The sequence below is a fragment of the Durio zibethinus genome, chromosome 8 (genome assembly GCF_047325235.1).
Source record: "Durio zibethinus cultivar Kanyao isolate XHJ-2024 chromosome 8, ASM4732523v1, whole genome shotgun sequence".
Lineage (NCBI taxonomy): Eukaryota > Viridiplantae > Streptophyta > Magnoliopsida > Malvales > Malvaceae > Durio > Durio zibethinus.
Window position 1 is genome coordinate 21,839,966 of NC_143169.1, and position 25,158 is coordinate 21,865,123.

General features: G+C 31.3%; 2 protein-coding genes and 1 pseudogene across 5 annotated transcripts; 1 reads left to right on the forward strand and 2 right to left on the reverse strand.

The window, feature by feature from the left end:
• Positions 1 to 547: 547 nt before the first annotated feature.
• On the reverse strand, positions 548 to 7,115 carry LOC111278957 (hexokinase-1-like). Of its 3 annotated transcripts, none has more exons than XM_089764697.1 (10): positions 7,003 to 7,115; positions 4,771 to 5,026; positions 4,111 to 4,261; positions 3,843 to 4,025; positions 3,457 to 3,531; positions 3,148 to 3,303; positions 2,878 to 2,976; positions 2,654 to 2,784; positions 1,551 to 1,632; positions 548 to 1,066 (listed from the first exon to the last, which is right to left on the reverse strand). In XM_089764697.1, exons 2-10 carry the CDS (start codon positions 4,959 to 4,961, stop codon positions 719 to 721), a joined length of 1,416 nt encoding a protein of 471 aa, XP_089620823.1. In that variant the 5' UTR covers positions 4,962 to 5,026; positions 7,003 to 7,115; the 3' UTR covers positions 548 to 718. The 3 variants fall into 3 exon arrangements, with proteins under 3 accessions (XP_089620823.1, XP_089620822.1, XP_022721474.1); XM_089764696.1 differs by having other exon boundaries at positions 4,771 to 5,107; XM_022865739.2 differs by lacking the exon at positions 7,003 to 7,115 and having other exon boundaries at positions 4,771 to 5,296.
• Positions 6,492 to 12,759, reverse strand: LOC111278956 (nuclear poly(A) polymerase 4-like; annotated as a pseudogene). Its single transcript, XR_016344039.1, has 12 exons — positions 12,154 to 12,759; positions 11,983 to 12,058; positions 10,773 to 10,880; positions 10,474 to 10,536; positions 10,228 to 10,389; positions 9,535 to 9,648; positions 9,355 to 9,417; positions 8,945 to 9,271; positions 8,687 to 8,851; positions 7,798 to 8,556; positions 7,223 to 7,302; positions 6,492 to 7,115 (listed from the first exon to the last, which is right to left on the reverse strand). The product of XR_016344039.1 is annotated as a nuclear poly(A) polymerase 4-like (transcript).
• An 8,269-nt stretch (positions 12,760 to 21,028) lies between these two features.
• Positions 21,029 to 23,911, forward strand: LOC111278740 (protein IQ-domain 26-like). Its single transcript, XM_022865365.2, has 3 exons — positions 21,029 to 22,256; positions 23,003 to 23,209; positions 23,297 to 23,911. The coding sequence occupies exons 1-3, from the start codon at positions 21,828 to 21,830 to the stop codon at positions 23,867 to 23,869; spliced, it is 1,209 nt and encodes a 402-aa protein (XP_022721100.1). The 5' UTR covers positions 21,029 to 21,827; the 3' UTR covers positions 23,870 to 23,911.
• The last annotated feature ends 1,247 nt before the right edge of the window (positions 23,912 to 25,158 follow it).

Sequence of the window (25,158 nt, forward strand, 5' to 3'; positions counted from 1 at the left end):
TCCTAAGATAAATCCCCATATTTTTATTACATTTAAGTAAACCCTTTAACTTTAATTTACACTGAAATAAGCCTAACCTTTAATTTGTACTTAAATAAAATTTTAACATAAATTAATATTTTGTTTGAAATAAAAATTTATTTGAATACAAATGAAAAAGAAAAAAAAATTAATAAGAAAAAATAGGAATAAAGGAAGTGGGGTATTAGAAGAGAAGCATAGTAAGACACCCAAGCCACTGATTTGAAGAGAAAAAGAAGTAAGAAGCGTTGACAATATTTTCTTTTATATTTTTTTTTCTATTTTTCAAATAGATATCATTCCAAAGTTGCTTCTTAATCTATCTTTGTCGGATTTGTCATTTTCTGCTAATATGAAATGAAAATCAACACCCAACTATAAAATCCTTGACGTAGCAGTGTCGTTATCTGTCACAAAAGTCTCCTCTACTCGGATAAATTTTGAGTTATAAGTTTATAACCAGAATTTTTATGAAAATTCAGTGATAAATTTTTTCACAATGTCAAAGAAAATTGCTAAACTCAAATTCTCCCAAGCAGGTGACACACTACTGATGCATTCTGATTCTTGTTTAAAGATTTTATTATAAATGTACTGGAGTAACTAATTGAGAAAGGAAAAAAATGCTAATCCCCCAGGAAAAAAATTTGTCTTAGAAATAACTAGAAAATAATGGCAGAACCGGTTCTTGCGGATCTCAGGACTCATCCGATTCGAGATACTGTGAATGGGAAGCAGCAAGAAGAGCGGCTCCAATGCCAGAACCATCATTTGAATGCTCAACTACAATCGTTTCAGTTACCTCTTGTCCGAGCAATTCGTTTAGGCTGTTCTCCAAGCACCTGCGGTATTCTTCGTAGTGCTCAAATAGTCCACCATCCATAGCTATTACTGTTCTTTGTTTCTCCCCTTCCTTGACTGCGTCTCTTCCCATTTTCTTCAGGATGCCCAGTACACCAGCAGCCGAAAGACGTGCCCCACGTGTGGCAACAATGTTGCAAAGCTCAACAATCACTTTTCTCATCTTCAGAGAGGTATTTGATATCTAAAATATAAACGATAAACAGGCTTCAGTGGCTGATAGGCTGGTAGCCAGAAACATCAGCATAAATCCCTTGAGGTCAAGACAAGATACTGAATATAGAAAACAATAATTCAATTCCAATCACAACAGCTTCCAGAGTTGCAAGCAAACTTCTCCATGGAAAAAAGCTTTAAGCAAGTGATGTTTTTCTTTTCTTGGATAAGTTAAGCTACTGATGTTATGGGAACTTTTCGTAGGAAATGAAAGCCTTGCCGTAAAATCAACTTTGAAGTGATTTCAATGAAATGAAGAAATCAAAATTGGATTCTATATATCGGGTTCAACCAGCATTATGCAAGACCAAAAATCCACGAAGAGAATTGGAGAAGTTCTATCAGGGATATGAAGGACAAACAATAATTTCAGGCAAAGAAAAAAATGCGAAATAACCAGGTTTTGATGATCAAGAGTAACATCTGGAGAATTTCACAAGATTATAACATACCTCAAGAATATTTTTCAATTTATCAGCTACCACTTTGAGTTCAGGGGAAGTGTCCTGATGCATTGCTGACATAACAGGAGTCCTGCATGTCAACAAAGCTCAAATATTACTATTCTACAGATCTTGAACGCAAAAGAAAGGTGCATCTTTCTGTATAGAAAAGGCAATAATATCAGTGAAATTTCCAAAATATAATGGGAAGAAGGGAATGTGCCCCATGCCATGAACAGTAATCCAAGGCTTGTGCAAGGAAACATTTCTTTACCACTTCCAAAAATCACTCCTAATTATGCAAGTAAAACGAAATTAGGTCAGACAAGGAACTGCACTGTGAATAAAGTAATAAAAATGCATACAAAAACCAGTGGCAGTTCTTAACTGCTCTTTGCAGTAATAATCAATACTGAAAATGACACTTGATACAACAAACTATCTATAAGAAACACATCATATGAAGACCATGGAGGCTGGAGACAAACGTAAAAGCTAGCCAAAGCATCTCAGTGGAACTGCAGGTAAAGAAGAAAAGCAGAACAAGAACTGTCTAACCATAGCGTCAGCTTATTTCCACCTGTTTAACCACCTTTGCATTGGATACTTCAACAGCAGCAATTTACTTTATTCATTATTTGGTGTCACATAAATGAAACGTAAATTGGGTATATATGAATTCAAAGAGATAAGCTCAGAAATGAAAGACATGAATCTCCTAACAAGGAATACACCTTCAATTGATGATGATTATGCAAAACCACACATATACTGACTCAAATTAAATAGTTCTTCAAATATTAAAAAAAAAAAGAACCACCTAAGCAGATCACTTCAAGTTCAAATTATTCTCATAATCTCACTGAAAATATGTTTTATTAGAATGACCTTTCTTTGCAAGGACAAACAATGTTTGATACCAGTTTTCTCATTGCAAGCACAGTGAAAATGAAAATCATGTCATGCAGAGTTATAAAGAAAAATATTATTAATCAATTTACAAAAATTAGAGTACAGTTGATGAACATAACTTGAAATCAAGGAAAAAGAAATACCCAGAGCAAAGAAAATTTTAAAAAGAAACAGATCAGTAAATAGCATAAGGAAATTACCTCAATATGAATGGCACTTTAAGTTTTGGTGGAACAATGTCACCAAAAAATGCAGCTTCCTCAGCCATCCTACACAGAACTCTGCGGACAATTTCTCCCAAATACATACCAGATATTAACTTCTCGTAAATCTGTCACAAATCAAAAAAAAAAAAGACAAGCAAATGTTAAAGAGACTTAAGGCAAAAGCTAAAGGAACAAACAGCACAAAATTGTGCACTTACCTGTTCACCAGGGTTTAAACTATCTGCATCTAGTGCATGGTCATACTCTGTTAATGGAAGATGAGCTGACCTAAAGTTACCCCACTCCATATTGATAACCTTCAGCCAAATATTTGCAGCAACTTTAATATTCATCCTACACCTAATTTAACAGTTCTATTTCAAACTTACATGGATATTCTCATTGATTTTAATTGTGACATCAAGAAAGAAAAAGATATAGTCTCAAAGCCATAGAAAGTTACTGATAGCAATTAAAGAACAGCTAACCATCTCTCCTGACTTGGGTAACAGACCATGCCATTTTGGTATTGCATGTGCACGTTCCACATATGCTGCATTTGATCCAGTACCAAGGATCACAGCAGCAACAACATCATTGTTAGTATACCTACCTCCAGCTAGTGTTCCAATGGTGTCATTGACCTGGTGTCAAAATGGGTGCAATAAGATGCTAGGGAGACAAGAATAACAACAATGAAAAGCAAGATAATTATTCTGTATCAGGTTCACAGCTCAAATTAAAGTATCTAAAGGTCTTATAACCATTGAAAGAGAAAATCCATAACATGAACCTACCAAAGCTGAGACACGCATGTCAAGACCTTGTCTTTCCATGGCCTTAGTTAATTCTGCTACCACATCTTGGCCAACCTGTTAAATCCATAGCCAAGAACAGTAAAGAGATATAAGTTGAGGATAAAAGACCAAATGTTATGAGAAGTTGCATTAATCAATAATAAAGAACCCAAAGAGCAGCTTGTGCACTGAAATGATATATATATGAATTCTTAAAAATCAAATGCCTTGAAACTCTTTTTTCATAAATTATTGCTTTAGTTAAACTAACTTCTAGGGGGCAAATATATGGGGCAAATTTATTGGGAAAATTTCTACATCCCTTAAATTTTGAGAAAGACTGATGCATAATAAGTACGGAAAGAGAGTGAGCAATTAGCACTGACTGCATCATCTATCGAGAAGCCTTTTGTCCACCTAAGAAGGGTTCCAGAAGCAATGGATGATTGCATCACAGGGAATGAGAAGGTAAAACCAAGCTCCCTCTGCCTACCGGGAGTAAGTTGAAAATCCATGCCTTCTTGTGCTACAAATTTTGCAAGTTCTGCGGCAATATAGTCAAATAGTGCCTGAAATCAAGATCACCTGTCAGATATTAGAGGCTTTATGCCTCAACTAGTTTCCAGTCATTTCTTGAAAAGCAGAAGCACTTACATCTGACGTTCCTGTCATCAAACTTGGAGGAATAGAAACCTCCTCAAACTGTTGGTTGACAATACCACTATCCTTCCCTCCCAATTGCACTCGTAACACACGGAAGTTAGTGCCACCAAGGTCCAATGCATAAAATAATCCCTTCTCCTTCCTAATTTAGGAAAAGAAAAAAGATTACAATTTAATCAAGTAAAATCTCTAATGGACCACCTAAACATACGAGAACCAATAAAAAAAATGTATGCAAAAAAATAGTTATTAACATGTCCCTCATCCACCCCATCATATAGAGAAGAATCTTCAAAGTGGATCAGATGGAGCATAAATTTCTAGATGTGCACATGCGTAGAGACACCCATATGAACTCAAGCAAGTGTCCATGAACTTGATCCCATATAAACAACCTCAAACAACAGAGACCCTCATATTAACTCATTCGAAATATATGTTTGATAAAAAATCCACCTAAGACTTAGCTGTAGTGATCCAAATACTCAGGCATACGTACATAGACACATACATTAGCAATATATGTATGAGCATTGATCTTTAATGCATTTTAGACGTAAGTGATAACACACCAACATAAAAGCCAAACAAAATGGATCAAGTGAATGCATAATTATACATGTTCAAAAACAAAGGAAAGAGATTGAATACCCAGTAGGCAAATTGTCAACATAGCTGATGAGCATCTTGAGTTTGCTGCCACCTTCAGAGGCAAGGCCAGCATGCATCTCTACAGTCATGGCATCAGCCACTTGTCTCAGCTTCCAAATCGGGGTCGCACACTTTTCTTCAAACTCTGTCACTAACTCCATTGCTTTGATCCACCTCCCTGACTTCTTCATTTTCCGATGAACCACCACCGCTGCTGCCGCTGCCACCGCTACCCCACATACCACCGCCACCCCAACTGCCACCTTCCCCATTTTCTCACCGTAAAAATGGGATTTTTTTGTTTATAATCCAAAAAACTGAAAAATAAAAGGAACCCCTTTTTTTCGAGATTTAATAACAAACGGCAATTAGGAGTTATGTGATTTAAATCAGTGAATGGTTGTTGAATCAAGATTAGAGCTTTGTGCGAGAAAATAAAAATAAATCAAATCAAATCAAAAGTAAACAAAAAGCAAAGATCTTGCTTTGGCTTGGAGAATGGGGAAACGAGCGGGAGCGAGAGACACTGTAACAGGCAAAAAGAAAAAAAAAAAAAAAAAAAAGGGGGTGGTAAATGAAGGATTTTATAGCTTTCTATCTCAGCAATGGTGGTTCATTCAGGTGAAGATCTATAGCTTTTAACTTCATCGATAAAAATTGCACAAAAGAAAAATAAACTTCACCAATCAGCATATCATTGTAAATTTTACCAAGGGGCCATGAGTACACGTGTCTACTTTGTTTGAGTTTAGACTTTCGATTTGGTCTTATGACTTTGCTTTGGTACTTTTGTTTTTGTTTTATGCTTTTCTTCTTTTTTTCCACGCGAAAAGAGTTCTCCTGTATTAACATTTCTTTGCTTCTTTCTCCATGCAAACGCAAATTTATTACTACAGATAAATTGACCAAAAAGAACTCAAATAAAATAACTAAACTTTTTTTTTTCAAGTACAATCAAAACGGAGATATTATGAAGTATCAAAATAAGAAAACCTAAAGAATTCACACTGCATTTTGGTTTATCTCGTGGAATCGGGATGACATCTTACATTAGCTTATAGATTAAACCAAAATAAACAAGTGCTTTTTTTTAGGCCAATCAAAATTTACGAGTCCATCTTTTTGTTGTACTTTTTTTCTTGCTTTCGAGGAAATGTTGAATTTGAGGTCGTAATAGGGAAATTTGACAAACAAAGAATCAGAATTTCATGGCTGATACGACTTTTACCAGGAACTCTCAAAAAGTAAAATTGTTAGATGTCCTTAAAATCGATAACGGATAAAACCTATTTGTCAACCAAGGTTTATTTTTATTAGAAACTCTACAAAACTAAAAATGCTAAATGTCCCTTAAATCTTAAAATCATTCAAAGAATGGATCCCAACGGGATCGAAGAGTGAATCAGAACAATACCGTTGGAAGAGTGGTTCAGAGGCTAACAGAACTTGAGACGTATATCAAAAGCTAACAAAGCTTGAGAATTCCCGTGACCCTCTTGCCAAAAAAAAGCTTTTTAATGCAGAAATTTAATTACTGTTGCCATTAGAATATAACGTATCCAGGAAACGAAGTAAAAACCCCATTAACCACGAAGAATTCGAGATGAGAATCAAACCCAACCTGTTTGCTTTCAGAATAAAGTTCCCTGTCACACACTAGCTTACCAAGTGTTTGTTTTTTTTTTTTTCCATCTAACCAAGAATGAACAAACACCAAGATATGGAGAGAAAGACATTAAATATAATTTAATTTTATTACAATACATGGCAGCAAGAGTTAAGAATAAGCTCCTATCCAAACTAGACCTTGAACCTGAGTTTAGTTTTTATAAAAATACACATCTCAACCATTCCTACCAAAGGATACCGAGACACGCAACTTCTCAACATAAAAGGACCCCCGGAGACACTGACACACTAGAAAACTACCAAGTTAGGAAAGCATAACCAAAGAAACAAAAATCATGATAATGCAGGAGTTAATTGCCTGTGCAAAACAGGCACTTCCTCCTACCCCCCCCCCCTCTCTCTCCCACTTTTTTTTCCCCTTCTTTGGAGAACAGAACAGAGGACAATGTAAGTGAAAATTTGTACAGAGATGCAAGCTACAAAAGCCACAACCCAAAAGATCTTTAGATTCTGCCAACTGGTTCTGTCCAGGACAGTAGAACCAAGGAACATGTGCCCGAAAAAGAGGAAGAAACAAAAGCCAGCTACTAAAATTACACTTACCCGAACTGCTGGCTGTCTGTGCCTTTTTCTGAGCAGCAACAATTTCGTAGACTATCCAGTATCCACCAATCTAAATTCTTATCTCTCACGCCGTCGATGTCAATCTCAACCTCCTATCAAAGTAACAACAAAAAAAACACCACCAATAGAAGCACTATAAAGAAAAACATTGCATATAGAACCCCAAAAGAAACACTCACTTAAAATTTCAAATACATGCCTTATCACTGGATCATGCTCGGTTTCTGAGTCAACAACTCCTTTCATGGACTTAAGAACCACACCAACCACAGTATTTGGCTTCACATCAGAAAAAACAACAAATAAAATCAAGTAGATTAGGTAAAGGTGTTGACTCAATGGATCAAAATATTCAAGACAAAGAAAGTCCTTTCAAGCGTAAATTAGTGAGCCTTTCAAACCTGAGATTCACGTAATGCCCAACATGTATTTCATATACCAGTCAGAACATTGTAAATCACATAATGCCCAACATGTAGTTCATATTCCAGTCAGAAAATTGTAAATAATCTCTTTAAGGGCGAAAAGGTTTCAACTATTCTGTTCGCAGTTTCTTCATGTCTTGAAAGTATATTCGGTTATATAATCTATAAGTCAGACAGAAAAACAACCAATATGGCAATAGACATATAAATTATGGAGCAGAAAAACACCAGATAATGAAATGATTTACTTTCAGGAATTCTGAGGCAACAAACTGAGGAAAAAAAGAAATCATAACCAAATATAAATGATAAAAAAAATCAGGAAAATTTAGGAACTTGAATACAAAACCTCTAACTCTTCCAGCAATTCATCTTGAAATACTCTATTCTGTTCAGAATGTTCATACTCCACAGAAGATCTACAATCATCACACGACTCACTCTGAGAAGACGCTGGGTTATCATTACCTCCGTTGGTCCTTTCACTGCTGCCTGCTGTAGATTCATTCCCAATATCCTCAACTGAGCAAGAGCTGATAACGGTGGAATTAGATGATGCATTCCCTTCAGCAAGTCCATTCATTTCATCTAGATCTGATGTAGAACAACCTGGAGACATAGTGCTAAGCTTACAACTAATAATCTCAGGAGAAACTGTCTGACTCTTATCAGGACTCTTCCGTTTCTCTGACCTACTTTGCTCATTATTTTCTCCATCAGGATCCTTTTTCCTCTTAAGGCATTTCTCACCAGATTCAGTTTGACATGCAACACCATTGTCATGAAACAGTTTATCAGACTGCCGGAGGGGAGTAAACCGCAGATTCCGAGTACATTTATAGCCATCTGAGAAAACATAAGCCAGAAGCTGCTTTCTACGGACATGGGATACATAGATTTCCATCCCAGGTTTCCAAAACATGTACATGTTTATTGAATGCCGGTCAACTGACCCACGTATATCAAACTGCTGACCTTCCTGAACTGCTTCCCCCTGTTTCCTTTGTAAACCTATAAAGAATGCACAATGGGCACATGGCTTAGATGCATCTACATACTCATGAGGATAAGGATGGCACTGCAACTTTCCGTAAGTGTCTCGCTCAATCTGTAAATGATAAACTTAAAATGAAGATGAGATTGAAATAGAAAAACCTTTAATATCTTCGTTTCATGAAGGTTCACAGTTAATCAAAACTTTAAATTTAACCGCCATGCCATAAAGGCACAAATATTACCATCAAAGTCAGCTGCCTTAGCCAGGATTCCACCCAACCTTTCCAAGCACGCAAATCATTAGCATCAGCTGCAAGAATGTCAACTTGCAGATAGTTTTTGTAGCTTTCGAAGAACAAATAAGGCTCAAAAAGAGCACTCCACTTCACTCTATTCAGCTCAATCTTCTGGATTTGGAGGAGATAGGATAGGCGATCAGCATATATATATTTTTTGGCCAAAAGGATCAGTATAGAGAAATTGATTCTCTATTCTCTTACCTCGCAAATGTTGTTACCATATTGGAATTGCTCCATCATGACTCGAAGGGTGCTTGTGGACACATTATAGCTAGAATTCATGCATGGATAGGCAGGTGTAATAATTGGCATATGATGAGTCCTATCACGGGGATTTTTACAGGGATCCCATACAGAAAATCCAAGTTCATCTTCAATTGCACATAGCATAACTGTGTTTGGCCAACGCCACTGGGTATAGACCCTAAAAAATCGTGAAACAAGCATACTAGGAACTGCATTAGGATAAAGTTGGCAAACTCGAGCTACAAGAAGAGCCCAGTTGACACCCCCAAGAAATCCAGTCACCTGAAATGGAGATTTATGGTAAAACAAATAGAGAATGCAGTAATGAAGATAATTAGAAAAGTATGAAGGAGAATAGGACTGACATTGGAAAAAACACCACGCCTTTTAGCCCAAAATTTCAGACATCGGAGCGTTAAGCAAAAATGCTAAAACATTATACAAGTATGAAGCTTAGAAAAAGATCCAAACAATCAACGATTGCATGGAAGGCAAGAAAACAAACTATAATTTGAAGATCAGATATGTGATCAGATGCATTTCACCTCAACGTTTGGCACCAGTTTCAGAATTTGATCTGCCACTCTGCAGCCATTAAGACTTCGAATAGTAGGCTCATCAACATTGTACAATACCGACATGTCAGAGATGTCAAGATCCTGTCCACAAGCAAGCATTTATCAAATATATAAAACCTAGATAAAAATCAAAATGGTCGTCACCTACTAGTTCATTCCAAAGCAAAGAAGCCCACACAAGAGGACAAGAAAGGGAGAAGCAACAAAACTATCTAGAACACATTTTAACTACACATTTCTTAGAAAGGAAAAACAAATTCAAACAAACAAGACTCACATGCTAAATTTGTAACAACAGAAACATGCCTCATAAATTGTAGTAAAACCTCCACAACATGGTATGTTATGGAGCAAACTAACTAAATAAAATGCACAACAAAAGCATAGAAAACATTCATATAAAGTCATACATGCTGCTTAAAAGAAGTAATCTGAGAGGGAGCGAGACAGGCACATACACGGTAACAGAGAGAAGGGCGTGACTCTAAATGCATGCAGACAAGATGAAGATCCAACCAATACAATTCTAAGGATTGAGAAGATAAGAAGCAGAGATATCCAAAAACAAGACGCTAGAAGTAACTGTACATTTGTACATAAACAGATGCTTACTTCTAATAGAATTTTTTACTATGGAAATAAAAGGTGATTTAGACTTACTTGAGGCACAACCAAACAAGAGATGCTTGCATAAAGAAGGTCGATTGGTATTCCATCAAACTTAAATTTCATTACAGGGACATGAGCATCTGGAATTGGTTGTAACTCAGTAATTTCTTTTCTTTCCGCCAGGATGTTGTGCAGTACAAAAAAGAAATCTTCCTGGTTAAGACAGCAAAAATCCAGATAAGTAAATAAAAGGGTTTGTAAATCAGCAATTCAGTCACTAATAAATTTTGTATTTACCTCCCTGTTCGCATAAGATGGCCCCACACATAAAGTGTCTATGTCAGAGCCAGGTCCATGAACCTATCAAACAATAAAACTTAATCAATATATCTGCATATGAAACATGTAAACTACAGAGAATAAATTATAATGCTTACAAAAAACAACAAAGATGTTCCTAGTAACATCAGCATGTTTTCAATCCAATCATACAACCCCAAAGTTATGTTATAGCCAGCATTCCAATAAAGTATAGTTATCCTGGTGTGACTACCATAAGCACTATGAAACAAGAAAGAAAAAGGTAAGATGTTCACCCCAAGTCGATAAGAACCAAAAGTAAAAATAACTGCATTTGCATCTTCAACCATCTGGTCTGTGTACCCCCTCAAACGAGTAAGCTGTTTCACCCAATCCGTTACAATCTAAACACAATAAAGAGAGATGTTACCAAAACTGTGAAAGTAGTTTGATCAAAGTGCATAGTAGTTTTTCAATAGGTTTTCTAAGGCATATAGGAATTAAAATGATAAATAGCTGAGATGTTTTTACTAGAACATTCCAAATGATAAAATAACATTGAATCTATATAAATACACTCACAATATTTAATCAAAAAACATTTGGTATCATAGGGCTTAAATTAGTCTAAACTACTAGCCTATTTGCACAATAAAGAGCTCTAGCTAGCAGTGTGTTTATGAAAGGATGAATATAGGTCATAATTGAAGTTCTTATAAGTTTGATCCACATTTTTTGACCATTTATAATTTGACTAGCATTTTGGTTATACAAAATCAGACGGTTCATCCAACATGCTCTCACTGACTACAATAATTCATAATTGAGCGTCATCTCAAAACTTGCAGAAATTAAGCCCTATAGGCATAATGCTTTCCAGATAAACATAAATAACAGACATTCAAACAGGTCCATGAGAAATATGTATAGTGAGCAGTAATATCTGAATTTCAAATTGTTCCAAATAGGGTGACTTCCACAATAATTATCTTTTAGTAGTTACCCATAGAGACCTTACAGGATGAGATCCCTGAGGTTCACGTAATACATGCAGTTTAAACATTTGCTTAATAGGATTGTACAATCTTAACCATATAGGATATCTTTAACCAACTTACTGTCCAATCTTCTACCTAAAGACTAGAGACGAACAATTGGCAAGAACAGTATTAGATAAGAAGTTATCGCATACAATCCTATCTTAGAACCCAAACGAGCATGCACTGCTGCCACATTTGAGCCCAAATACATTAACCCAACCCAAAAAAAAAAAAAAAAAAAAAATTCAGATTAGTTTATTTCATACTTTGTTTGTCGACCTAATTTGTTAAATAAACTATGCTAAAATTGAACAAAAATAAAAAATTTCTGAACCAGCGTAACAATATCTTCTCATTGCTTGAACAATCTAATTGGTGGTAAAATAGCATTGTTAGTAGCATTCATACAACATTGAAAATTTCACAAAAACATAACTTTCTCCACACAAAAAACATATGCAATAACCTCTTGAATTCGACAGAGAACTTTCTCTCTTTGCAGCTTCCTCTTTGCTCTCATAAAGCCCAGCTTCCACCAAAAACTGTCAACCAATTTTCACACAAACAAACAGAATAAAATAAATAAATCAACAATAACCCACAAAACACAAAATCTAAAATTTCCAGATATATATACCTTTTCCAAATCACGACTTCTTTGTATGTCAGTTAGGGTGGGACTTGCCATCGAAATCGGCTTTGTTACACCGTACTGCGTCACTGGCGCTGCTACCGGCGGTGGCGAACCACTCAGTCCCTCTGAACTCACCATCTTTATCTATATATATCCGTTTACCACCAAAAAGAAAACCCTAATTTTTTAATGGAAAAAACTAAGAACAATTTGAATTGAAAACTGAACAGCTCAATAAAGATATTATCGTTGGACGAACAACTAAAAACCAAAAGCAATTTCTTCGATCGAGCAAATCAAAGAACGGGCAAAAAGATACCAAGAAAATTTTTTAAAAAATTCGAAAAATTAAAGGCAAATCGGAAAAGAAAAAGGTTCTCAATACGAAAAAAAAAAAAAAAAACTTTAACAAAGAAAAGAGGATATTTGAACTCAGAAAGAGAGAGGCAGTAGGCGTTAGCGGTTGAAGGGGCTGATTTTTTTGGGGGGAATTTTAACAAAAAAATCGATACTTAAATATTTTTAAAAAATCTTTTTTATTCCCCTATTTGGGATTGGATTTGGATTTTAATTTTGAGGTTGGGGTTGGGAATCGAATATTCTATTTGTCTTTGTGACACCGCCGGGAACGCTGTCTTTCGTGGCTGGCCGTTTTGGATCTTCGCTTAACACGTGGCTTTGTTGTTGGGGGGGGGGGGTTTACGATTGGATATGAGCCTAACACGTGTTAATTAGATAAATTGCTTTTTTTGTCGGTGATAAATGGTGATTACTAAAACGACGTCATGTTATACTTGCTATGGGTTTGACACTTTCTTTTTGAGCTAGATTAGCTTAAATTTATTTGTAGCTCGACAAATTTAAGAATTTTTTTTTTTGGTACATGAAAAAATTCTTAAATTTTTTATTACTTAAAAAGTAACAATTCTTCAAAATTAAAATTCTTTCCAATAGATGAACAAAAAATAAAACTATGAATCAGATTATACTTGGTTTAATTATTTTGATTTGAATCGTGGTAAATTGGAGATCTTTCTTCCAATTTGGTGAGATCATATGGAATTACATTTTTATTAGAGAATGATTTGTTGATTTTTTCTAGTAATATATATATATATTCAGATAATTGTTGTTGTTATGTGATGCATTTGATTTTATATATTTTATCTGAAAATGGCCTGGCCCCCATGAATTTGGGACTTTGGATCAAGATGGGCTCAGAGGGAAATGCCCGACCTGTGACCCAATTTAATTGGACCGATTTGGTTTTTTTTTTTTTTTTTTGTGTTATATGCTCCATTCGACCTACCACTAACAACGGACAATGAACAATGAACAACGAACAATCTTAAGTCAAGATTCTTTGAGATTAGTTCAATTGGAATCCATGTTAGATAGATTTAATTTTTAAAATTTATGGATTCAAAAATAATTAAACTCATAATGTCTTTGTCAGATGAGTTAAATAAATAATAGCTAAGGTTAAAAGAGTAGATTAAAAACTTTTAAAAAATAATGAACAATCTCATGCATGTAAAAACCTAAATCAAATAGCCAAGTGTTGCATGTAAAAACTTTTTGATAACTTTTTACATGATGTGCAAATAGTGGCGGATTCATGAATTTTTTTAAGGGTGTAAATTTATAATATAAAAAAAAAAAAAAACTGTTGACAAATTAATCAATTTTATTGATGTAAATTATGTCTAATAAAAATTTTTTAAAAAAAATTTTTATTTTTTAATTTCGAGGCCAAAGTGTGCAAATACACAAAACAGTACTTAACCTTTAAGTAGAAGTCGAATTTCGAATGTCTTGAACAATCAAATTATTTAAAAATTGATAGGCAATCAAATAATGAACAATGTCATTATTTAAAAATTGAACCAACAATAACGTAGCTATGAATTGAAGCAGCGATTATTAAGGGCCTTTTGACTCAAATTCCACGCTCATTGTACATTCAAAAAAGCAAGCGGCTAGGCTGGGAGCTCTCCAGCCTGTCTCAGATCCTCCTCATGGCTACCCTCTCCGGTGCTCTTCGGAAGGAATAGGGTTGGACCAGTCTCTTAATTTATTTACGTGAGATAGATTTAAAAGTAATATTAATAGGAATCACTAGTCAAACAATAGAATGAAACTGTTTATCGGTTAAATCAAATAGATTGTTTGATGAATAATTTATGAATAAATTTAATTTATGTTCGTTTATATTATTTATTAAATTTAATAAATAATTATAAATAATATTTTAAATTTTGTTAATATCCTATTTATTTATATTTGGGAGTATAAATAAATAGAGTATTTGACAACACTTCATGAACAAATTTGATTTTTTGTTAATTTTATTCATTTATTAAATTTAATAAATGATTACAAATAATATAGTAAAATTTGTTAATTAAACAAATAAATTATAAATATAATAAAATTTATTTATATTTATATTTAGTGTGTTTATATTTTTAAGTTAACATTATGAATGTTATTTAAATTATAATAAAATATTTAATATGATATCTAAAATTAAAAATTTTTTAATATAATACCTAAATTATAAATACATTAAGCAATTTCATCCTCACTTTTAATTTAATTAATTTCAAATAATAATATATAATAAATAAAATTTAAATATTACATTAAAAATTTTAAAATTCAAATAACATATCAAATATTTCATTATAATTTAAAAACATCCATAACGTTAACACTTTTTTTGCTTTCGTATATCCAAATTTCTGATTTCTAAAGTTGTAAGAAACATATTTGGCATCTGTTTCTTACTAAAGCCTCTACCCCTTTCTAATGTAAGTTGTGAAAGCAACTTGTCACTATTAGTTTCATTAAATGTTTAGGAGAAAAAGGAACATCCATCCTTCGTGCGACCTTTAATTGTCACGAGAAGTTGAATTTCAATTTGTACATATATATATATATATTATTTATATTTCATATATTTTTGTTAGTGAATTAATTCTATAAAAATTCCCAAAAAAAAAAGTCGAATATTAATTTATCATTTTTTTTTATAAAAAAAGAAGCAAGTATTATAAAAAAGAGCTAATAATTAAAAAAATAATATCCAAATAAACTCTCAAACTTTATTTAAAAATGCAAACAAACCCTTGATCTTTTATTACATAAGATTGAGGCTATGAATTTTTATTTTATTGTAATTATACTTATTAAATATTAAAATTAGATAAATAATATTCAATTGATAGAATTTTTAAAATAATATTCTCTTAAATATTTGTTATTTATCTCATCCAAATGAATTTAAATAATTTTTTTTACAAATTAAATCACCCAATTAAAAAATTTTAAACAAAAAATTGAATATTTTATACTATTAAGGTTCTAATTACAATAAAATAAAAATTTATGATTTTAATTTGATGTAATAAGAGATTGAAAGCTTATTTGAATTTTAGAGCAAAGTTTGAGGACTTATTTGGATATTATACCTAACAAAAAATGCATACTATTCAAATCTTCATGAAAACTAATATATATATATATATATATTGAGTATAAAATGATTGAATAATTAGAAAGCAAAATTATTCTAACTGTATATTAAAACCCTCCCCGAGCATAAAATAGTATATATTCTTTATTTAATTGGTTTATATAATTATTTTTTAAAAAGTAATATTTAATAAATTTAATATTTATAATTTCTTTCTATATTCGAAGTACAGCTTCTTTTATAAAAAAAATTGAACTTATGCCTAGTTGACATTGAGATTGTGATGCTGATTAAAAGGAAAAGGAATGCATTCATTGATGATTGCCTACTTTTCTAATTGAGAATAAATTTATCACAATAAAAAATTAATCAAAATTTTGTATTTTTTATATTATATTTGTAATTAAATTTGACAATTGGGATAAAAAAATTTATAGTTTATCACTTTATTTAAATAGATTTATATATTTTTATTACGTTCAAATATGATCTTAACCTTTAATTATACCCAAATAAACTATATTATTTAATTTATATCTAAATAGGCTCTTAATTTATTTGTACCTAAGTAAATTTTTAATATAAATTTTTTTTTGTTTGAAAAAAGATTTATTTAGATAGAAATCTAAGTATAAGAACTTATCTTAATATAATAGAAGTATATAAATTTATTTAAAAAAAGAAATAATGCAAGAACTTTTTTAGTATTTTTATCTTTTCATAATGTATTTTTTGTTTTTTAAAAGACAAACAAATCAAAAAAGTTTTTGAATAAAAATTCAATAATCATTTAAAATTTTGATATTTTATTACAATCAATCAAATTCTAAATTTTCTATTTTAGATTAATTAAATATTTAAATATTTATTTTCACTAAATTAAACTCTTAATCATATATTTTCACTCTAATTGAAATCTTAATTAAACGAAAATTTCCATTCCAATTTTGTTTAGTGAGGGTTTAATTAATAAAAATAATTATTTAAAAATTTAATTGATTGTAATAAAACAATAAAAATTTGAATAATTATTAAATTTTGATTTGAGAGCCTTTTGTCCGTTTAATCTTTTTAATACTACTTCACTTGGGGGAAAAAAAACTAAATATTGTTTTTTATTGCGCCATAACAATAGTAGTTCTATAGTTATAGCAAGAGAGACAAATGTTGCTCCATTGTGAACCTAAAAGTCTTTTTTAATGAAATTATAAGAGAAGTTATTGTCAAGTATTACATTTATAATGTTGCTCCGTTATAAACAAAGAGTTTTTTTTTTTTTTTTTTTATGAAATTACAAGTAAATAAAAGTTACAATTATTATCAAACTTATAGTCATTATCAAATATTACATTCATAAATATGAAATTACTAAAAAATTAAACAAACAAACCAACTAACAAAACAGATTCAATATAAAGTTAAGACATATAGTGAAACTCGAACCTAAAACCTTAAGATTTTAAGATCTTTTTTTTACCGTTAAGTCAATGTCTTATTACGTAAATCATTAATAGTTTAATTCAATTAATTTATATAATCAACTTTAAAAAATTACATTAATTAAATTTGGAGTTTAAATCTTAATACAATAACTCCTTTCACTATCCACAATTTTAATTTATTTAAAAAAAATTATTGCTTCACTATGGGGGACACCAATGTTGCTTAAAAGAGGGTTAATATATAATCCAATACAAAGTGCAATGCAGTGGTAAAATTGCCTAGAGAACCTTCATAGAAGTTATGGCTTGGTGTCCTTAAACTTTTGGCATATGCAGTGGTAAGATTACCTTGAGATCATTTTTTTTTTTTTTTGAAATTACAAGGAGCCTGGCCTTTATTTGAAAAATAACAATTCGGGTATTTATTCTTTTAATAAAAGCGCATATGGTTTGAATTCAGATCACATGGACCAAAATCAAGACAAAACATCTATTATCTATTACTTACAATAGAAATTGTCCCCTCAGGGACACGTCATGTGGTCTTAAAAAATAATTTAGAAGGTAATTTTGTACTATAAAATAAAGAATCTCAAAGAATTAGAGGATAACAACTGTCTTTTTTTGTTGTGAAATTACTATTTTAGCTTTTGGTTTGGAGATGAATGACTACTGCTAAGCATCTGAAATTAAGAGACAAGAGAGATAAACATATGGAGAGTGAAGATAAAGAAAAATAAAAGAGAAAGATTTCCTAAAAAGAATTGAGAAGAATGGATTAGGAAAAGAAATGAGAAATGTTAGAGAAGGCAAAGGAGAAAAAATAATTTTTACTAATTTTTAAATCAAATGTACCGTTGAAATGTGTTTTGGATTGTTTTTTTTTTTTATCCCTTTATTATATTTCATAATATTTATTGTATTCCTTTGATTAAATCTTCATTTATAGTTTTTGCATGCATATTATGTTTTTATTTTTTTTATTTAACAAGGTATTTTATGATAGGTAAGTGTTAGATGATCTCTTTCATTTTTTAGTAATATTTTTTTTATTAAAACATGCTAAAATACATTTGGTATTGATTTAAAGTCACTCAAGTATGATTGTGATTTTTATTTTTTTAAAATTTTATATTTGCTTTTAATTCTTTTGAATATTTCATATATTTTTTTATCCATATTAATATTAATATTTTCCTTTTTATTAATTTCTTTTTCAATTAAAGTATGCTTGAAAACATTTGTTATTAGATTTTTACTTTTTAAGTTAAAATGTTATCTGTAATATGCCTTTTATGTTGTTTGAACTTACTAGTCTTTATAAAATTTGTATGAAATTTATTTTTGTTTTGTCTTATTGATCTTAGCTTGAAGTTTTAAACTTATCACCTTAAGAACTTATTTTGTTTTCTATTTGAAAATTTTTCTTAAGGCTCCATTGTGGTTTCTGTTATTGTAAATTATGATATGCAATTTAAGTGTTATTCGATATGACATCCTTTGAATCATTAATTGTTGTTTAAAACTAATAAAAATATATTCTATTTGTTACAGACATTATCCACAAATAGTTATTCTCGATGAAATATTATTGACTCTAAAATTCAATTAAAATTATTGTTTGTAAGTTCTTTTATTTGATTATATATTAAAAATATAGATATGACGATTCGTATATTTATATAATGTAAAATATTAAAATTTATATATTCATATTATGTTTTATATGAAATTTATATATTACAATTCATGTTGACATGAAAATATATAATATTTTTTTTTATTTTATTAAATTTATATATAATTATTACTATAATTTGAAATCATGTTAATTTTGTATCTTATTTTTGTATTATATCTAGATTATATTATCATATCATATTTTAAATTGATAAACCCACCATAACATCAATGAATTGAGCTTGATATTTTGGACATCACTTGTATAAAATTAAAAGAGATTATTGCATCTTTGTTGTGATTTTGAGAAATGCCTTTTTATATTGATTATTAATGATGCAATCAAGAAACAAAGGAATTTGCACTAGATGTAACCTAAAAAAAAAAGTGGCACAAGGTACGAATCTTTCTCTTGTATATCATATTAACATTCGAGCAATTAGTTTAGTAATTGGTGTTGGCGTATAAGTTTAGTCAAAGAGTTTATTTCTATCAATGAATGTTAGTTCAAATAGTAAAAGAATTTACTTTTTTACTTTTTAGTTGTTTTAATTTGAATTTGTTGAAATTTCATGAATTTGTTAAATTATATATAAATAAATCTAATCGGACAAATTGAAAAGGAGATATATTGAGTTTAGTCCAAAATTTTTTTTTAATTAATATCATAAATGATTTTTAAATTATAATAAAATATTTAATTTAATATTTAAAATTTTAAAAATTTTAATATAATATTTAAATTATAAATTTATTAATTAATATAGTATTAATTAATATATTAAAAATAAATAATATATTAATTAATAAATTTATAATTTAAATATTATATTAAATATTTATTATAATTTAAAAATTACTCGTCATATTAAATTTTTTTTCAAATAAAAGAAAAACGTCACCGCTCAAATTATGCTTGCCAAGCCCATTTTCAAAGTCAAATTTCCAATTCAATTCCCGGAACCAATCTGTCCAGTACCTTGATCATGAACCCATATGGTCCAAGTACTCATGAGTCATGATTGCTTCAAAAATGTAAAGTTTAAGCATTTTTTTTTTCTTACTTTGACATGAAAACTGAAAGGGGTCTAGTCCGGACTGTAAGAATTGTTGTTATTGTTAATGTGGTACTTACGCACTTCCCTTTTCCAAGTTCCCTTCTATCAACATCATCCCACAAATTAGCTCAACACACGGTCAAAATATCCATTTCAAAATTTAAAGCCCCAAGTCATTTTCAAAAAGATACTATTGTTATTCATCCATGTAATTTTTAATTAAACTGGCAGCAGCAGCTTTAGATTTATATCTCCATTCAAAATTAAAAAACCCAACAGATAATTTTTATTTTATTTTATTTTATTTTAAAAAAGATAGAACCAAGGGAAGAGAGACTAGGTCGAACCCTTAAATCATTTTTAAATTTTAATTCACCTGTCAAGTGTGAAATGTCAAAAGCTAATAAAAAAAATACCATTTTCATTATATGAAAGGATCGTATGAAGCTATACCGTATTTCTTCGTCAATACTTAACATATTTACTTGTTAACTAAATTATATCATATAATCATATTAATACAAAATTAATAATTTATTATATAAATAATAAATATTTATTTTAATATATTCATTAATTATTTGATAATCAAAATTTGATTTTTTAATAATATAATTTGTATAAAAAAACAGATTTTAACATTAATTCGTTTGATACAATCTTTTTTTAATCCTTTCTACTTATAAAATAAAGAAAATATTGATTTGTATCCCAAAGAATCATGCAAAATTAAATAATAAAATTAAGAAATTTTAAAACTACACCATATCCCCTCTCTCTCTCTCTCTCTCTCTCTCTCTCTTATTTATTGGCTACACTGCCATTATTTACCAAAAAAATTTTCAAAATCTGCAACCAGCTCACCCTCATTTGTGCTAAACACCATTTTCGAACTGCAAGAAAGGAGAGAGAGAGAGAGAGATACTGAGCCACAAATCATTATAGAAAAGAAGATACGGAGACTGAAAGATCTTTCTTCTTAACCTAAAAAAGGGAAAAAAAAAGAAGTTTCAGCCTTTCATTTGGACTCTTTATAGACAAAAGAGTAGTAGCTATAAAAACCAACCCTTTTGGTTTAGTACACTGAATCCTTGCTCAGTGGAAAAAAAAAAGTTGTACCCTTTGTGTGTGGTTTTGTGCAAAGAAAAATGGCAATCGGATCTTCGTCTTTTGGTTTAATAAAATAAAGGGTATAAAATATTGTTCTAGTATTTGTTTTCATGGGATGTAGCTTTCATTTGTACACAAATCATACACATTGCTCAACAAAGTTGCGGAGAGAAAATCCTTAGAAAAAGTTTGAGACTTTGAGAAAAAGAAACCGGGCGCTTCTTTTGAATTTTGAGAAAGTGAGAGTGGGTTCCTTCTTCTCCGTCTGATTATTATTGCTACTTTTTTTTTTATGATTTTGTCTGTAAGTCTTTGTTTTGCATACTGAGTTTTATTTGAATTTTTATTTTTTTTTGTGATAAATCATGTTATCTGTATCTTTCTGTGACATTGTTGTCTTGTAATGCAGTTCTTCACGAGGATGTGTCAGATTTACTTTTCAAAAAATATCCAACTTTATCCATATATATTTTTTTGTCTTGTCAGGTTTTTTGACGCTTTTTTTTTTTGTTAATGTTTTTCCTCCAGGCTGTTCTCATCACTTCTCTACTTGCAACCTGTAAAGATCCTAGAGATCTTGCAGACACCCTTTTTTATTTGTTCTCTCAAAAAACTCGATTCCCACCTTGAAAAGAACACTCTCTCTCTGGTAATTCTTGACTATTATCATTACTTTCTCTTTTTGAAAGCTTGGGTATTCGATTCAGTGCTTTGACATTTTCGTTTCTCTCTATAAAGATTTACTGGCGAGCTTCTTGTAAATTCTCTCCTGTTTTGTCACTTTAAATTCCAGGGAAAGTGAGAGAAACAATAAAATGCAGCTTCTCTTGCGGTCCGTTTTCTAATAAACTCTGCTTGTTTTGTTTCTGTTGCTACTACTTTTTCTTCCTTGGTTTCGATCCTGAAGAGATGGGGAAGGCTACAAGTTGGCTGAAGGGGCTATTAGGCATGAAAAAAGAGAAGGACAAAGACCAGATGGAGCATTCATCGAATTCATCAGTTTTATATGACAGGAAAGACAAGAAAGGGTGGAGTTTTGCCAAGTCCGGGGAAGATGTCAATGCAATTTCTCAGATTCCAAAGAGTAATATAAGGCATATTCCGGCCACTGATGCTGCTTGGCTCAGATGCTACGTTGCTGAGACTAAGGAGCAAAACAAGCATGCAATTGCAGTGGCTGCTGCTACAGCAGCTGCAGCTGATGCAGCCGTGGCAGCAGCGCAGGCTGCGGAAGCAGTGGTGAGACTGACCAGCAATGGGAGAGGCACTTTGTTTGGTGGAGGGAGAAAGAGGTGGTGGGCAGCTGTGAAAATTCAAACTGTCTTTAGAGGCTATTTGGTAAGTATCTATTAGATTATGTAATGAAAAATGCCTAACTCTTATGTAATGAAACAGTACGTGTGTTTTCTTTGCTCAATGTAACGGTTCTTGTGCTAGATATGCTTTCCAACTCTTTTTTGACTAAACTCCCAAATTCTTCTCTTTTTCCTGCTTTTGAATTTTATAAAAACCATTGTTTTTGTTGAACTGAGGGGGATCATTTGTTCAACCAGGCGTTGAATTTTTTGTTTTGCCAGTCTGGTTTCTCCAAGCACCACGTTAAAGTTGGTGACTTTTGGGTCCCTTGACAAATTGGTATTATGTTATATGAAAAATAAAATAGAACTATATGTGTTATATACATATTCATATCAAACATTTACATTTAGTTTAATAACTTAAAGATAAAGTAGAGTTATTACACATCAGTTAAATATTAAATTTATATTTTATATTTATAATCAATTAATTTTAAGTTGTATGTTTGATATAGTATTATAATCTGGATTCTATTTCATTGTTCTTACCTGTTACTTCTGTCCAGTTTATCACGTGTAGGCTCATATCTACACCTGCACATGAAAAAGCTTGTTAAAGTGGTGTTATACTATATTCGCTAAATATTGAATTTTATGTTATCTTATATTTAAGTTGAATACTTCTCTTATTATCAATTGATCTTAGATTGAATGTTTAAAGAGTTAGATTTGGTTACTTTTTTCCTGTAAAACCCTTTGTTGAACCTAATTTGGTTCTAATTTCAGGCCCGGAAAGCACTTAGAGCTTTGAAAGGACTGGTTAGGTTGCAAGCTCTTGTTAGAGGCTATCTTGTAAGGAAGAGAGCTAATGCAACTCTGCACACTATGCAAGCTCTTATAAGAGCACAAACAGCTGTTCGATCTCAGCGGATTCATCGCTCCTTCAACAAGGAGAATAGGTACTATCCTGAAAACAGGGCCAGGAAATCCATTGTAAGTATCATTGCCAACAGATTTCCTAGTATGGAATTTCTATTTAATCAGCTTATTTCGTTGATGGCTTTCCCTCTCGTTTTTCAGAAAAGGTTTGATGAACCAAGAAGTGAAATTCACAGCAAAAGACTATCTGCATCGGTTGAAATCAATGCATACGATGACAGCCCAAAAATAGTTGAAATTGATACATTCAAGACCAGATCAAGGTCTCGCCGGTACAATATTGCATTATCTGAATGTGGGGATGACTTGCCTTACCAGACAATGTCATCACCTCTTCCATGTCCAATTCCAGCTCGGTCATCGATACCCAATTGCCAAAACCTTCATGATTTCGAATGGTGCTTCAACGGCGACGACTGTAGGATCTCTACTGCTCAGAGCACTCCTCTTTTTGCCAATACGGCTAGTTCCAATGCTCCTACTACACCGGCGAAGAGTGTGTGCGGAGACAGCTATTTTAGGGCTTATTCAAACTTCCCAAACTATATGGCAAACACACAATCCTTTAAGGCGAAGTTAAGATCTCACAGTGCCCCGAAGCAAAGACAAGAGCCAGGAGCAAAGAAGAGGCTTTCGCTCATTAAAATAATGGCTACAAGGAACAGCATAAGTGGAGTTAGAATGAACAAGTCAAGTTTTCCCACTTTGTTATGAGAAAGCCATAGGATAGAACAGAGTGCTTTTGTAAATTCTTTCTCAGAGGTTTTCTTTTCAATCATGGCTTTGCCAATGAAATGAATCTTTCCATTTTTATATTTTTAAGAGTAACAACTTTTTTCCATCTTGGACAAAGTGCTTAAACAAACTTCATAGGTGTGAACTTGGTCCAAAATGTCAAAATCTGGTTAGCCATGTTCAACTGGAAGTGGACAAAAATGAGAAGTTGGTTCAAAAAACTGTGGGAATTAAGGACTAAATGATAATAGTATGAAAAAAAAATTTTGAAATGTGCTATTATTGAAAGATATGAAGCTTCCTTGATGGTACTAAATTTGGCATTCACAGTTGGATTCAAGGGAGGTCAGTTGAGTTAGGTGGTGCACTGGCACTGCTATCATATGAGCAGGACATTTTGTTTAAAGCTCTGCTCAATGTGACAAAGAAAGATAAGATTGGTCAAGCCTTGGCTGCATGTGCCTCAATATTGGCATACTATTGGCTAAACCTTGAGAAATAACCTCATTTATAGTTGAAAGTACAAGCTATATATGTGATATGTTTCATTTGAATTATTCTTATGTAATATCTTTCTGAAAGTTTTGCTAACCATTACTCCTTAAGTGTAGCTTATGGTAATATTTAAGCAGCATTACATATAATAGTCGACACTTAATGATTTTCAATGCATTATAATTTATAGTTAATATAATATTTTATAAAATAACTATAAATATGTTTTTAAAATATTCGTTGGCAAAATTTTATTTTTGAATTTTTTTTTTCATTTTTGAAAATGTTTTTCTTCATGTCAAAAATGTTTGAAAATGTGCATTTAGTGTAGTTCAACCTATCTCTTTGCTTGACATAATGAAATGTCCAACAATTGACAGAGAACCTGCCAGAAATTATATCACTTTTTTATCTAACAGTTTTTTTTTTTTTTTTTATAGATGATATTGTTCAGAAGTACTTTAGACTCTGTATGATTTTTTTTATTTAAAAAAAAATTCATATAAATAGGATGAATTCAAATTTTAATTTTTGAAATGCTTCTCACAAAATTCAAAATTTTATTAAAAAAAACCCATCATCTTATTAAATAGACTAATCCTGATTAATTTCTCAAATTAAAATTGTTGGAAAAATTTAAATTGAATTCATATAATTAGCAAATGCCCCGAGTCACGAATACAAGTACAAATGACCAAAAGCGCCAATAGAAGAAAAGACGTTGCTAATCACAATATTAAATAACAATATTATTAAAGCTTAGTTAGCAAGTA

Bases quoted from the DNA above. Each gene is read 5' to 3' on its own strand.
- LOC111278740 (XM_022865365.2), top strand. From the start codon at position 21,828: ATGGGGAAGGCTACAAGTTGGCTGAAGGGGCTATTAGGCATGAAAAAA. The intron at 22,257-23,002 runs GTAAGTATCTAT...TTCTAATTTCAG, and splicing joins CTGTCTTTAGAGGCTATTTG to GCCCGGAAAGCACTTAGAGC. The intron at 23,210-23,296 runs GTAAGTATCATT...CTCGTTTTTCAG, and splicing joins ACAGGGCCAGGAAATCCATT to AAAAGGTTTGATGAACCAAG.
- LOC111278957 (XM_089764696.1), bottom strand. From the start codon at position 5,042: ATGGGGAAGGTGGCAGTTGGGGTGGCGGTGGTATGTGGGGTAGCGGTG. The intron at 3,304-3,456 runs GTAGGTTCATGT...TTTTGACACCAG, and splicing joins ACATGCGTGTCTCAGCTTTG to GTCAATGACACCATTGGAAC. The intron at 2,785-2,877 runs GTAAGTGCACAA...GATTTGTGACAG, and splicing joins GTTTAAACCCTGGTGAACAG to ATTTACGAGAAGTTAATATC.